We start from the raw sequence: 15,842 nt of genomic DNA on the forward strand, positions 1-15,842 counted from the left end.
GCCACCACGGCACCACCAACCCACATTTAGCCTCCCAGACACAAATTTTGAATATTTTGTTATCGTTGGATAGGATTTTGTCCTCAATTCCATGCTGTATTGATGTTGGTAGGTACCATAGGAGAGATAACGGGCAAATGTGTTGATCAAAATAACAATTCTTCTAAATCAAGTAATGCAGATGTTTAACAATAATTTAACTAATACAATTTTTGGAGGGGAATATTTGTGAAACATTTTATTTCCATACTCTGCACCCCAGTATTGGTTGGTTGGGAGGGGATCCGATTTGTATAAGCTTGCCTTGGTGTTACTGTACTAAAAAAATATAGAGCCCCGCTCTCCGCTGGCCGCTGCATGGCCCGCGCTGCGTGGCATGGGACTGGACCTTAAGTCTTTTTCAAAAATTATTAGTGGACCTTCAGCATTTCTAGTTGAGGACCCCTGCACTAGAACATTGCATTTTTTTAAATGGTTTCAACGGTTTGTGTAGAAAGTCATAACTAAAAGCAAAGCATTATGGATCCGGGTCCAGAGACGCATCCCAATAAAGACACCCATTCATATAAATGGAAGCAGAAGCTTTTATTCACTTCATATTAGATGGCACAGCAAAATACAGATCCCCCCAAAACATCCAACATGTATCACAGCAAAAGAGGAAAACAAGTCAGTTTATTGGGCTTTAACTAAAAAATACCAGTACAGAAAATGCATGTGCACGTCAAATACTTAAACAAGTCCAGTATTGGAGAAACTTGGATTTCAGCCCAGGTCAAGTATGTCGCATCACTCTTAATCATAATTTATAGACATAATCAATGCTGGGTGCCATATTTGCAATAAGGAGGGCAGACTTCCCCTAGAAGATGAGAATGGTAAGGCCTGAAGGCAGATTTCTAAGTACAAATGCCTTGTTCAGGGTGTTTTCACATCAATGAGTCTAATAATGTATGTAAATTATTATCCACAGCTAGTCAACCCTTTATTAGAAACTGACATCATATTCCCAAATGGAACACAGAGGAAAAACAGTATTAACAATGAAGGTCTCACTAATAATAAAAAAAGAAAATTCATAAGTAAAATAAAACACAAACTTAAAAGTAGGTCTTGTGTTTCTTCACACCCCATCCTTACCAATAACCCAGTGGTTCTCAAAGTGGGGTCCAGGGACCTCAGGATTCATTGAGGGGGTTCCAAATGGACCCTTACAGGGCCGCAACTCGCGTACTAATCGAACCAAATGGACCCATTTGGCTCCATTTGTACACCGAGTTATACTCGAGAAATAAAGGGGGGGGAAAAAGTCTGAGAACCACTGACATAATTCAATGAAGTGTACACAAGATGGTTTAGAGAATAAAAGAACTGCTTCCTGGTCATAACAGCATTACAAGATCTTAAGTCACCTCGGTTCATATTCATTGCCTTACATAAATCTTTTCTTTGCATGTGACCTTTTTCCGACAATGAGCTCATCAGTCCCCCGTTCCAGATCCTACCCTATCCCCATAATGTATATGTATACATACGTATATGCCCCATTTTGAACGTGACCACATACAGTACTGACACGCACGCATGCACGCCCACACACACACACACACACACACACACACTCCTGGACTCATCCTGCTCCTTCAACTAAACAATATATCCAAATCCAATCTTTCGATTGTTTCTCTCGCTCATATCTCCCCAGACTCTCTCTCTTCAGAGCTGGAGTGTCTATCTCTCTCGAGTGAGAGGGATCTCTCTCGTTCCCTGCCCTTGGCCATGTCCGGGGAGGTGGACCTCTCCCTGTCTCCAAACTCCACTCTCCCTGTCTCCTCTCGCCGTCCTTCTCCGCTCTCCCTCCCTCCACTCTCTCTCCATCTCTCCTGGGAAAGGGAACGTTCTCCGTCACGGGTGTTAGATGATCTGTCTCTAGAGGACCTGAGCAAAAACATGCACACACACAAAAAAGATCACATATACATGATGGGAGACAATCACTCCAGCATATTGACAATGATGCGTTCCTAGTAAAGACAGCCCCAAGCACTCACAATACTATTATTTTAACAGTAGTCATTACGCAGAAAATTAGCCAACACCACAGATAATCAATTGAGAAATGTTAGGGTTTGATTGCCTGATTATGCATAATGGAAAATACACCCTTCCAAAACACATTAGATACCCAAGCCTTATATACCGAATATAACTAGAATGTGGCACTATAATTAGAATGTGGCACTGATCTCTGTAAAGGCGACTGGTAAAGCATGAACTTCAGCGACATAAAGGGGAAGAATTGATCTCAGATCAATTCATAATCTAAGTCAAGATGTATTCTGCATAGCAGCCAGGGGATTTTCAGACACAACAGCCACCAGTGAGACAGCCTCACCTCTTAGTCCTCTTAGTACTATTCCTGTGAGAGTGAGAGCGTGAGCGATGCCTGTCTTTGTGTCGGTGCTTCCTCTCCCTGTCCCGGTCACGCTCACCCCCACCCGCACCCGCACCCCCCTCTTCTCTGGAGCGAGAGGAGTGGTGCCGCCTTGAATGATGGGAAGACGAGCTGCCTCCATCCCTGGGATAGTTACATGGAATGACAGGAACGCATTAGATGACAAGGAAAATGGTCCCCATTCATGCACATATGCGCCACCTTTCCATGTACATTCAGATTCATTTTTTTTTCTTACTATCTGATAAGGACACAGTATGGATGAAATCTAGCTGTGTCCATAACTTCATTTTGACAAGTGATGACATTTGAACGTTGGATGTTTCCGGTTGCCTATTATGACCTTAAATGATACGCATGGGACAATTACTTCCAGGATCAATGATTCATTGACATGCGCATTGCACTGTGTGCAAACACTACTAGGCTGCTATCACTACGAGAGAAGTGGTTGAGAGTTTTTTTTTTTTTTTTAAAGCACCCAGTGTTTTTGAAGGCCCCTTTTCTCAGTTTCACTAGATGGTAAAATTTTAACGACATTGTACAATGCCGATCTACAAGCTTGTCACTCACACCGGAAAATAGCGGATCTGCACAACAGATGCACTGCCCTCAAAACGCATCACGATGTGAGTGAGGTCAGCTATTTTCAGTGAGTGACACTGTTGTACAAGTCTTCATGGGTACATTTGGTTACATTGATTTGAATAAGTTGTTCCTGGCCAGTCACAGTTTGTCTTAGAGCTGCTATGTAAAGGCTTATAACACTTATAACATTGGAATGAACTGGATAATATTAATGAAAGGCCAATATAATTAATTCATGTTAGTTTACAATTCATTTTAATGTTAAGACTTTAATATTTGAGTGATTATTTATAAAATACAATTTATATAATATTTGACTATGAATATTTAACATTAAAGCACTTCATAAATCAAAAAGGAGTTCATAATATGTATCTGACTGCTTGTCTTAACTGATGAAGTATAGCCATGGGCAGTGATATATAAATAATTGATAAATCGTAGAATCAAATCGATGTTTTTAACAGGTAATTGTAATCAGGGTTTCTGCTAGGCATTTTCTGGGCCAGCCAACGTGACCAGTAAGATTGTATTTCTCCGGCCAAATGATACATTATACTGCCATAATGTAATAAACGTCAAGTGCCTGTGCAGTCAATCATCCAGCAGACTCGTTACACCTCGTTACTGTGCAACAGTGTTTCTTTCCACTTACCAAAGATGCACTACGTTTAGTTTAGTTTCCTAAAGCATATCTACAACATCATGAAAGGCTATCACTTGCCAAAAATAACAAAGTAGTCAGGACAGACGAGTGACTTTTTTTAGGATTCATGTTGGGTCTTTGCATCTTGTTCAGTCTTAATATGTAGGCTATAGCCATGAGATTCTTTGTTTGTTTTATTACTGTTATGTTCATGAGGCCAAGGAAGTCAACTTGCCTGCAATGCGTCACCAAGTTATTCCACCACTTTGCTCTACCACTCTCTCCATTGCTTGTGAATTATCCACGACAATAAGAGGCCCTTTCAAGTTTGTTAAATTAGTCAATTGTGTCCGGGTCAGACCCAATTGCCTCGGGGTCCCGGTCTGTTTATAATACGCATAGCATATCCGATAAGATCCTTACTGAGCACTGAAAATTCAGGAGAGAAACTCATGGTGTGCTTTGTAACTCGCATTTCATTCTCTCTCTCGAATGAAACCACACTGAATCACCAGTCAATTTATGCTCATAAAAAAAACGTAAAGATCAAAACATTCAAAGGAAGTAGGCATACCTATATCGTTCTCCACTTCTTGATCTTGACCTGAGAAGCAAACAGACAGAGATAGAGTAAGTTTCATTTGCAGCATTCTGATGACACAAGATACTTTTTGGTGTGAATATGGTTGTCGTTACTCACCTCCTTCGTGACTCTCCTCTCTGACTCTCCCTTGTTGCTCTCTCGCTCTCCCACACTCGCTCTCTTTCACGCTCTCGTTCTCTCTCAGTCTCCCTCTCTTGTTCACGCTCCAACTCCCATTCCTTTTCTTTCTCTTCCTCCTTGTCACGTTCCTCCCTTCTTCTCATTCGCATTCTTTCTTGTTTCTCAACAACTGCTTTCTGTTAAAAGAAAATAACAAACCTAGTTAAACATTGTGACATGTAACCATGTTTCTTTAGTTGAGCTGAATACAATTATGCCTAACCCTGTGATTTTGTACAATTAACCCATTTTGGACTGAGGCCGATTCTAAAAATGCCTTCTAAACACTGACCTAAGTTTTCTGAAATACTTCAAATATTTATATAGCAGAATCATTTTTTTGTAATTTTTGAATACTATACAGAACCCCAAGAGGGGTTCCCGTCCAGAATGGGTTAAGTAGACAATATTTAGAAACACATTTAGCCTCTCAGACACGTTATTTTGCATACGGACGTATAGGTATAAACATATGGTTTACCCGTAGCCTGTCAAGCTTTTCACGGATTTCGATGAAGCCCAGGTGCAGTTTGCCTCCAAAGTGGTCGGCCAGACGGCGGTCGTTGTCGTGGAGACCCAGGTAGGCTGAGCATACCTCACACACCCTCAGCTTCTGTTGCTGGAAGCTGGAGGCTGGCATGGAATTCCTGTACACATCCTATAGTAATGGAAAACATTTGTTTTCTTTTACACATTTGCATTTTGAACTGTCCTTGGTTTCCTGCTGAAGCATCGTAACGAACCTTTTACCAATGGCACGTGAAAATAATGTATTATTGTGAATTCAACATCATTACTAAACTTAACATAATTTCCTTGTTTCTGTTTTGTAAAACTTTTTTGCTTTATTCTCCGAGGAGACAGCGACAGAGAGACATCTCTAGCTGAAATCAAACCAAACCACAGTACATACATAAACATTTCCAGAGATATGAACTTCTTATTTTTGTGACTATAACTATTTCAGCAAACTGCTTAAGGACTGAATCGTGTTTGCCTTGGTTGACAGCTTTTTATTAAGACTTTTCTTTTTTAGAACATGGGTCTCTCACCTCTGCCTCTTTCTTCATGGCACGGGTCTTCTCGACCTGCTCCAGAACTAGCTGGGCCTCATCCACATTACCCTCACCACCAAGCTGTTCTGCCCGCGCCAACAGCTTCCCAATCTCCTCGTTCAACTCGTGGACACGCTCAGCCTGATTGTGATACGGAGCAAAAAAGACAAGAAAGACAAAAGGTTAAAAAAAATAAAGCAACAGAGGTAGAAATTTTAAATGTTCGCTTTTCTGTGTGTTATTTGTGTTATTATGCCAATTTGATTTAGCTGTATCCTCCTGTATTGGTTACTGTCTAGGGATGGGCATGAAAGGTTCGACTAGCTGAACAGCCGGTGTGGAACAGGTGTCGACTACCAGTTTACAACAAATGGTCTTATTGGTGTTAGAAATTATGATCATGAGTCTGTTAGCCCTTTGGCAATCAGCATTCCACCCTTGGGAGGATTACAGCGCAACAAGAGAAAGCAAAGAGAAATAACCTTTTCTTAAAAGCAATTAATTTCACCTGATGAAAAGTAAAACACATACAAGAGGCTCAGTGTTCTTGCCAAGCAGTAACTGGCCACAGCTGCAAATGCCTCGGTTCCAGGCGAGTTTTCCACTATGGGGCAGGTGTTCAACAAATAGGCCTGTCACCTGAACATGGTCACCATTGTATTTTAGGACAGTCCTATATACCGTAAGCGTATATGACCAGTCTAAAACAAATGAGAAAATATCAGTCTGATTGATATTTTCTCATTTGTCTTACTTAGACCAGTGTTTCCCAACCTGTGTGCCGCGGCACTTTACTGGGCCGTTTGATGTGTCCAGGTGTGCCGCCTGATTTGACCGAAAATAACACTAACCCTCCCCCGAAAGCAATATTATAGCTACTGGGCTGCAGGTTTCCTATTGTTGCGTCGTTGTTGTTGTCACACGTCTAACCATTAGACGTGCGATAACGACGGAACAATAGACTCTAACGACCCTCGGCCATTGAAATGTTAATGCAAAAGAGATGCATCCAGAAGACGCTACATTTCGTGCATATGCACGTAGACAGCAGACACATACAGTCCTACATGTCCCGACCCAAACACTGAGGAGGTAAAGTAAACGTGACGTTGTGATTAAACATAATGTGCCACGAAAAATAGCTGTCCAACTGTCCAAGTGTCCATACATGATCGCCTCGTTCGGCCAACACAATATATCTCCCTCCGGACCCTCCCTCCACAGAAGCGCAGTGATGCCTGATTTATTCTTCGTCGTACACGTGTTCCATGCTGAAAATAGCTGATCGACAAGCTCACAACGCGTTGCGTCCGCAACGCGCTGTGAGCTTGTCGATCAGCTATTTTCAGCACGTGGAAATATGCAGGCTGTGAGAACTGAGACCCTTCACAATAAAAGCATGCAGCTTTCACAAGTTGGCCCATAATAAAGACAAGGAAAATGATTAATAATTAGGTGGCATTTCACATGAGCTATTTTTTCTCCAAAATGTATTTTTTTTAAAGGAATTCATTTTTTATTATTAAATCCCCCAGTTTTTTTTACTGTGGTAATAATAATAATAATTAAAAAAAAGAAAGAACGAACCATGAACTTTAGCTCAAAATATTGAATGATGAATATATATATATATATATATACATACATACACATATGTATGTATATGTATATAGATAGGCCTATACACCGTATATCTAGGTGTGCCCTGAGATTTTTAGGATATGAAAAGTGTGCCCTGGGACAAAAAAGGTTGGGAAACACTGACTTAGACCATTCATGCCTGTTTTTTAGATTAAGTTATTAGCCATTAAGACCTGGAACACATCTACACCGAGTTGTCTACAAGCTTGTAGATCTGCTGCTATGAAAAATCATGAAAACGTGTGCAAATCTTTGAATATATATATTCTTTCACAGCAAACATATATTTTTTATTATATTAAAAAGTCTGACATGCGGGAACAACGGTCAGACTAGCGCTCGAACATGCGCTTCTCCCGTGCTTGTGGTGATGGTTAGGTTAGAGTTTGAGGTAGGTTGTCGGTCTAATGACTGTCGGACCAATAATAGTGTCGGCACTAAAGCCTGTACCCCTTTGAACAACATATTTTCAGATGGGGGTCGGCGGCCAATTACATATAATATTTGGGGTCCTTGAGCATCACTGACATACTGACAAGTTTTTCAGAAAACTGTTATGATTTAGAAGACCTTTGTAGAATCTGGTCTCAGGTCTGTGTGATTTGGTGAAATGGAGGTGGCCAAAAATACATTTAGTTTGGAAATGTTCCGTGTTGCTAATGTTATTTTTTAGTATCACTGGCTTGGTCATTTACTTTTCTAGAAATCTAAAAGGCTTTGATTGTGATTGTTGCCTATCCTCGACACGTTTCTCTTTGGCGCTTGATTTCTTTTTCTCCATGCTCCCCCGCCCATGCTCCCTTCATTTCTCTTCCTGAAAACAATAAAGGAGCTTGCCCAAAAATGTGTTTCACCCAATTCTTTACACATGCACACCTGTGATGTGACAATAAGTTGATTCTGAGGCTGACAACTTAAGTAGACTTGATTTGAAAATGTACTTTATTACTACTGGAGAAAAAAAAGAAAGAAATCCAATGCCTATGCTCCATCTATGGCCAAAGGAAACATAAGATACATAAAGACCTTTTAACACCCCATAGCTCACCTTTGCTGCGACTTCAGCACTGATCTCATCCTGTGTTTCAGCAAGTCTCTTCTTGGCCAACTCAGTCCTACGGTCACAGTCAGCAATGAAAGACTGAAGATGCTCTGCAGCCTGTGCAAAAACATCAAAGTCAGGAAATGTTCAAACTGTACTTCTACTCACACGTGAAATTGTATACACTCATGTTTCCAATGCGAAAGAGTCAACATTATGTCATACCTAGTGTCATACCTGTCAAACAAGAAAGAAAAACAAGTGTACCGATACACAGATTCTGTGTGAGAATGACAGCAACATAACTCACATCCAGCTCAAAGAAGTACTCTTGTTGCTTGGAGGCAATCTCAAAGTCAGCTCTAAGGGCCAGGTCATGTACTTTCACACATTCCCCCAAGTCCATTCTCTGTAGGAAACAAAACGACAAAGATCAATACATCAATATGGGGCGAAACTGTAATATCCATTAAATATAAGTGATTGCCGTTTCTATGTGTTCGTAATAATTATAATAATAATCTTTATTGTCCCAAAGGATATTCGTCTTCACATGTCTGTTCAAACACCCACATCAAAACACATAGCACATAACACCAAGACAATACAAAAATGTATTGGGTGGGGCAGTTTGTTTAATGCCGCGATGGCTGAGGGGACAAAACTGTCAAAATGTAATGCATTAAAAAAGCGATAGAGGGGATGATCAGTGTAATTTAATATATAAAGTGCTAACCGTGTGATGGCCGTGTGATTATTCATATCAGAAAGTGTGGGTGTAGGAAGTCCGATGATCTTGGAAGCAATGCGGGTAATACTGAAAAGTTTGTTTCTGTTGGGAACTTGGGCATGGACAGTATGGTGTAGAAACATGTGGAACAGCACAACAGCTACAGGTTGAATAATGCTTTTGTACAATAATAACAACAGAAGATGAGGGCCCCAGCAAGAGATCATTTTAACTTACGGATTACATGGAGTCTTTGCTGAAAACGTGAATGGATAGATGTAATAATTATGTTAAGAGTGAGTCCAAGATGTGTGAAACTGACAACCTTTTCTACTGTTTTACTGAGGAGTGTCCAGTGCAGGTTGTTTCAATGACCAGTTATTTTGTTTTGTCCACATTCAACTCTAGATAGTTGTCAGTGTGTAAAATGAGAAATGGTGTTCGGATAGTCCGTAATAGTTATTTTAGTATTTTAAGTATGTGATGTTAGTGGGTAAGGGGCTAATACTGTCATTTGTGTATAGTGTAGTGATGCACCGAATATTCGGCCGCAGAAAATATTCGGCAGAAAATGCATTTTTATCACCGAATAGTGTATGCAATTAATGCATTCAAAAGAGCTGAATAAATGTTTTATGGACCCATAATAGTGATTATTATAAGTTTTGCCATAACCATTTATTTTGCCATAAATCAGGTAGCTTTAAGGTACGGCCATGACAGCAATGGTAGGAAAAAAGATATATAATATTAATCATATTCGGATATTCGGTTTTTGGCCAACTGTTTCCTATATTCGGTATTGGCCAAGAATTTCCCTTTCGGTGCATCCCTAGTATAGTGTGTAGAGAAAAGGACTGAGACACAACCTTGAACAACACCCCTGTGTTGGTGATAACGGTTGATGAGAATGATGAATTTTTAGCAGCTAGCGTTTTTTTGATGAATTGAACATGGTGGACCCTCTTGTAAACAAGTGTAATGCTTAATTGGGTCGTCCACTCACAGTTAACAGTCTTTGTATTGAGTTTGTACTGTGTACTGTAATTCTGCAAACTGTTAATAAATATTTCAATCAATCAATGAACCTACTTTAACCGTTTGTGGTCCATTACTCAAAAAGTTGTGAGTCAAACTCAAAACAGAGTTGCTGTCATATAAGCAAGTGCTGGGAGAAGTGGGTACAAGCTGTGGGTCTCGAAGTGATACTCACAGTGCCTGACAGAATGTCATGAGGACATGAATCCAAAAGGTGACTCTTGCAGACCCGCTCATCTGAGAATTTGATTCTCTGTCGCATGGTGTCTCCTATAAAAGAAATAGCACAGGAAAAAACATGTACTATCCATGACAAACAGCATAACAAATGCTCGTTGTAAAAGGAGGTGCACGCGATTGCGATGCAGACTTAAAGTTACCACCAACAAATAACACATTCTGTAACAGATAAGTGCAAAGTGATGTTCCTGTCCTGACATATCAACACAAAACGACAGCAGCTGGAAACAAACAAGGGGCCGCAGGTAAGTCATGAGAGTAAAATATGCAAAACATCTTAATGTTCTTCTCGGGCATTTCAGCCATGCAGACAGACAGACAGTCAATGTTTACTGTCTGGTAAAGTAAATGGGTTTAGTTAGTTTACGTCGCTCATCATAACAGACAACAGGTAGCTAGCCGAGTGGCTAAGTTAGCCATGGGGCTAGGTTCACACAGAGGCTAGGTTAGCAAAGCATGCCTCATCATTAGTCGGTCTGGCAGGCTAACGCTAGCTGCTAATAAGGCTAGCCTTCAAATACCAACGCGGCGGTTGGAGAAGGATCATAATCGCGGTTGTCATCAACAGCGCCAGCCAGCCCCGGGGCTTACCGTCTCTCCCCGTCCCCATGAGCTGGTCCAGCATCGCTCTCATCTGGGCCTGGGCCGACATGTTCTCCCCGGTGTTTATCCACGATGCTCCTCGGCCACACGCAGGCCTCTCTGGTCCTCCTCCTCCACCGCGGACAACTTTTAACCGAGAGGAGCCCCCAATTAAGTTCCCTCGAAAACACCAGCCAGTATCCACTCGAGAAAATGTTCTGCTTGGTTTATTATCCCTCTACGTGTTTTATGTGTAGATGTATGTGATGAATAGAGGCACGTTTAGTATCTAAACGGGTCTAACGTTGTTTTCCAAAAGTGTGGCTGGATGATGTGGATCCACCTCGTCTTCGGTCTCAGTTACAAACTGCTCGTGTGGCGAGACTGCGAGTTGAGACACACAGAGACAGACATTGGTTGGAAAATAGTTTTTGTATTAAAATAAATCAGTCAGTTGTACTGTGGGTGAAAATGTTGAGCACAGCATATTCTATACTTCTGGCGGTTTGACCTAGAAGTTGGCAAGTTTTAATATTCCCTTTCTTTCTTCTCTCTCTCGACTTCCTATCTTTTTGGTAAGCGTCGTAAAGCTAGCCGCGCTTCTGCGCCTGGAGGAAGTGCGGCAGTTTTTCTCGCGCACGGGGTACCTTTTTTTGCCTGCTTGTATTTGTTTAAGGCAATGGTTTTCAACCATTTTGATACCACTGAGGGCCCATTATTTTTATTATGCATTTGAGCCACGGACCATTTGATGAGGTTTAGTCTCTGCAGACCCAAAACGAAAGAATTCTTTGTTTTTGTCCACAATTCCATGCTTTGATATTGTTACATTAGGAGAGCTAACCATGAGCAAAAATAACAATTCTACATTTTCTAATTGTGTAGACTTCTTGTAAATTAAGTAATTCAGATGTTTAACACTAAAGATCTATAAGGGTCCATTTGGTTACCAACTCTCCATCATTTAGCTGGGGACCCCCTGGAATCCTCTCAAGGACCACTGGTTGAAAACACATTTTACATCTTTGCTCATCGTGATATACTTAACTCGAAGGCCCTACCCTGACCCGCTATGATACAATTTAATTATTTACTGTTGATCATGCTGAAATGTTGAAACAAGATGCTGAAACAATTTAATGTGTTCGTTAATTGTTGTGATTAACTGAAAGCGCGCACCACTGTATTTATTAGCAAACTGTAAATTATAAAGTACCAAAAAAATGTTTTTTTCCCCCGCTGCGGCGGGGGGGGGGGGGGGGGGGGGGGGGCAGGGAGGCGGGGCCGGGGGGCACCCACTGCCGTTATAGGAACCTGCCGCCCCTGCCGCTATCTATAATACATTTTACATTTAAAAAAATATATGTTGTGCTGTAAATTGTGATGTCACCAGTCCATAAACAACAAAGCCTCCATTAAGGAAAATAAATGGTAACAGGTACGTACGGTCGCCCCTTTTCCATCTCGCCCCACTACTCTACCTAGCTGTAAATAACAAACATAATTCATGTTGGAGATTATATAATATATAAAAGGTATTATCATATTAATCATATCATATTACTAGCCAGCCATGGTTCACATGTACCTCGTCATGGCGGAACGTCCCCCTGTTTTGGGCAACTTGATACATTTGCAACGTTAACGTCTCCATAAACGTTAAAAATCTAAAATATATGCTCACCCCGGAGCCACGTATATTTATAATTTTGCACGGGCTGGTATTAGCACCCGTGCATTCCGTATTCTTCAATAAAACAAATGTAATCCTATCGGTGGCCATTTTCTAAAACCGTTGTAATGAATCAGACATAGGTATCAGAGTGCAATACACGTCCCAACCGCGAGGGGTGCGCAGTTGAAGCATGGCGAAAAAAACTGAGAAATTGCCCGGCGGTCGGATACAAATGCTTTTTATTGAACAATACGGAATGAACGGGTGCTATTATCCGCCCGAGCAATATTCTAACATCCGTGGCTCCGGGGGTGAGTACTTTATATCAGAAATATGAACGTTTATGTTGACATTAACCGTGTAATGTAGCAAGTGCGCAAAACAGGACGAAGTAGCGTCATGACTATGTTTCAGGGCAAAAAAATTACCGCATGTTCTTCGCATGATTGGCAGGCGAGGAAGTGTAGCCATCATCAATCCCAATTATTATTATTTTGTTTTGTTAAGTAATAACCCGGTTATTTATTTCGCCGGTGGTATTGACTGAACTGCTGTTTTGATGAATTATACATTTCATCGGTAGTATAGATGAGTCATGCTAATACGATCATCCAGCCATATATTTTATTATTTTGTTATTTGTTTTGTTGTTAGGGCACGCCCATACAGCCAGACAGTCATCCACAAAGTAGAGCCTCAGCCAACACAACCCAACCCAAACCCACTCACTCACACCCTGCTCCCGCCCCTACTGGAAAAATGGCGACAGCGATATTGCGGCTCTCACGCCGATTTGCCACGAAAAACGTGGGATTGAGCCGTAACGGTGGCTCCAAAACGCCGAATTTAAGCAGCGGAGTTCCATGTCGGACTGCGGTGTCAACGACCTCGGGCGCAATCCTACCGAAACCGGATAAAGTAAGTGTTTTTCGTTCTGTTGTGATCGGACCCAGTTTAAAGCTGTTCATTTCGGTTGATGATTGACACGAGCAGTAACCAATCGGGTGGACGATACGTTCTAGAAAATTATTCGGTAGCCAATTAACGTGTGTTTGTTTACGTAAAGGCAACCTCAAGGAAGTAGCACTGTGTTCGAGAAAAATTCCATGGAAAAATGTTGAAATTTCATGTACTAAATCAAATGTACGCTGCATTAATTGTCTGCCCGTGATGCAAATAATTTAGTAAACAATCTAATCTAGATACTATAGCCATAAACTATTTACTATTAGCAAAGATAACGATTGGCAACAAACTGTACTGAGACTTCAAATCGCTCTGATGTAATGTGAAACCCTGTCCTTAAATTAGAATCTACATCTTAGACAATTCATTAAAGCCAACACGAGCATGTCCCCCTCAAAGCCAAGTAATTCATTTATAATGACAAGAGAAGAGGAGGTTGTATCTATCGAGATTTGACTGCGTTTCTGTTAGCCCGTGTGCGGGGGGGGGGGGGTTGCTGCTGGTGGTAATATCATACCATCCATACCACCAGTCGATACCCTAATTCTTAAGAGGAACACCGACTATTAAAACTTGAGTTACATTACATAAAATGTATGAATAGCTCATGGATTTCCAATGAATTATATCAAGGTTAAGTTAAAACTCCCCCGATAATGCTAATTATTTACAGTTTTATATGGAGTTGTCCCCTCTATAGAGCGTCGCAGTCCCGCCTCCTACCCTGGACCAGGAAATGAAACCCAATGCATTTTTCCCATAGACATTTCTTAAAGTATTTATTTAAAGACGATTACGCCGTGGACAAAGCCAACTCGAGTCGTGACAACTCATGACAACACAAGCAATATTTTGGACCAAACAAATAATTAGAAAGAAGAAAAAAACGCTTTTTTTGTTGTTTTTCTTCTTTGTAATTATTTGTTTGGGTTTCACGACTAAGAAATGTCTATGAGGAAAATGCATTGGGTTTCATTTCCTGGTCCAGGGTAGGAGGCGGGACTGCGACGCTCTATATGAACAGAGCTATTCAAAGTTTTATTTGGGAAACGCAAGAAGCCAAAAGTCCTACTATTTGTCACACATGTTACCACAGTGAAATTTGTTCTCCGCATTTACCTAGCCCCTTTCGAAACCCTCGGTTAAGCTTTTTCTGAAGTTCGGGCACGTTTACCCCGGGGTCCCTGAGTGCTTATACCACTCTCCATGGGAGACAGATGTACATACCCTCCGTTCACGCCGAGCGGCGCTCCGCATGAGTTGGTGAGATGTTTCAAAGATGCATAAAGCGGCTATAGGAGACAACGGAAACGTGGGAGAAACGGGGGACCCTGGGGTAAGCGTGTCCGAACTTCAGCGTTCAGAAATAATTTGTAGTTGATCTGAGTCTGACCCTCCCAATCCAACCCTTGATGCTGAGTGTCAAGCAGGCAGGGATTTTTACAGTCTTTGGTTTGGTATGACCCGGCCAGGGATCGAACCCCGACCTCCCAGTTTCAAGGCGGACACTAAGGCCACTGTCTGGTACAGAGGCAAAGTCGATGTTCACACACATGTAAATCTTTGTACAAGTACAAATGATTGTAGTTTGCTGAATGATCGATCAGTGGATTTTCCTATGAAAATGTATTATTTAGATTGTAACTAAACAGCTCCTTGTCTCCCCCAGTTTATATCCCATTCCAGTTTAATATAGCCATTTCCCCCCTTGTTTTTCAGACATCCTTTGGCCTCATCCGAATGACAGCAGTGGTCGTGCCTTTCCTTTATGTTGGAACACTTATCAGCAAGAACTTTGCTGCACTGCTGGAAGAGCACGACATCTTTGTTCCAGAGGATGATGATGACGACGACTAAATTAACGTTAGTAAATGAGGAGAAAGGACAGCGTGAATGTCATTACAGATGCACAATTCTAACATTCAAACATAAGCTCTTATACAACATTTTTTTATTTGTAATCTTAACCTATTTGTAAAGCATGTGTGACTGTGAACTTCATTATAGAAATGGATAAAAATGAAAATTGCAATGATGACAATTCGACAGATGTTAACTGAAATCTATTTGCCTATGTAGGGTCTGTTCAATCATGACTTGGGGCATGGATGGTAGTGCCAGGAAGGAGTGAAGGAGATCGAATGATGATTGAATGCAACATCACTGTGACCACTGTGTCCATCCAGCTCTTCCGTCCCTCATTCACACCTTTTTTAAATAGATTCCATATCATATTTATGTGAGGCTATCATGGCTATCAGTCAGGCCTTCACTCTTGTTTGCATGTGCCTGTCAAGGTTAATAAAGTCTATAAATATTAAAGAAAATCGTAAGTATTTTCATTCTTTGTTCTCCTGTTCTCCTCGTGTTGAATCTTCATTGAGGCAGCAATTGCAGTGGTGTGCTGAAGCAAATGTCCAA

The 15,842-nt window shown here is 41.2% G+C and overlaps 2 protein-coding genes across 2 annotated transcripts; one reads left to right on the forward strand and one right to left on the reverse strand.

Annotated features, from left to right (window-relative positions):
* Positions 1 to 570: 570 nt before the first annotated feature.
* Positions 571 to 11,406, reverse strand: LOC306921886 (putative RNA-binding protein Luc7-like 1). The gene is made up of 10 exons (XM_079499192.1): positions 10,790 to 11,406; positions 10,134 to 10,228; positions 8,501 to 8,599; positions 8,197 to 8,307; positions 5,505 to 5,648; positions 4,934 to 5,110; positions 4,390 to 4,589; positions 4,264 to 4,293; positions 2,396 to 2,578; positions 571 to 1,938 (listed from the first exon to the last, which is right to left on the reverse strand). Exons 1-10 carry the CDS (start codon positions 10,848 to 10,850, stop codon positions 1,692 to 1,694), a joined length of 1,347 nt encoding a protein of 448 aa, XP_079355318.1. The 5' UTR covers positions 10,851 to 11,406; the 3' UTR covers positions 571 to 1,691.
* Positions 11,407 to 13,155: 1,749 nt separating this feature from the next.
* Positions 13,156 to 15,748, forward strand: smdt1b (single-pass membrane protein with aspartate-rich tail 1b). Its single transcript, XM_079499196.1, has 3 exons — positions 13,156 to 13,373; positions 15,141 to 15,284; positions 15,501 to 15,748. The coding sequence occupies exons 1-2, from the start codon at positions 13,215 to 13,217 to the stop codon at positions 15,276 to 15,278; spliced, it is 297 nt and encodes a 98-aa protein (XP_079355322.1). The 5' UTR covers positions 13,156 to 13,214; the 3' UTR covers positions 15,279 to 15,284; positions 15,501 to 15,748.
* Positions 15,749 to 15,842: the final 94 nt, after the last annotated feature.

Source organism: Electrona antarctica, assembly GCF_951216825.1.
Source record: "Electrona antarctica genome assembly, chromosome: 4".
Lineage (NCBI taxonomy): Eukaryota > Metazoa > Chordata > Actinopteri > Myctophiformes > Myctophidae > Electrona > Electrona antarctica.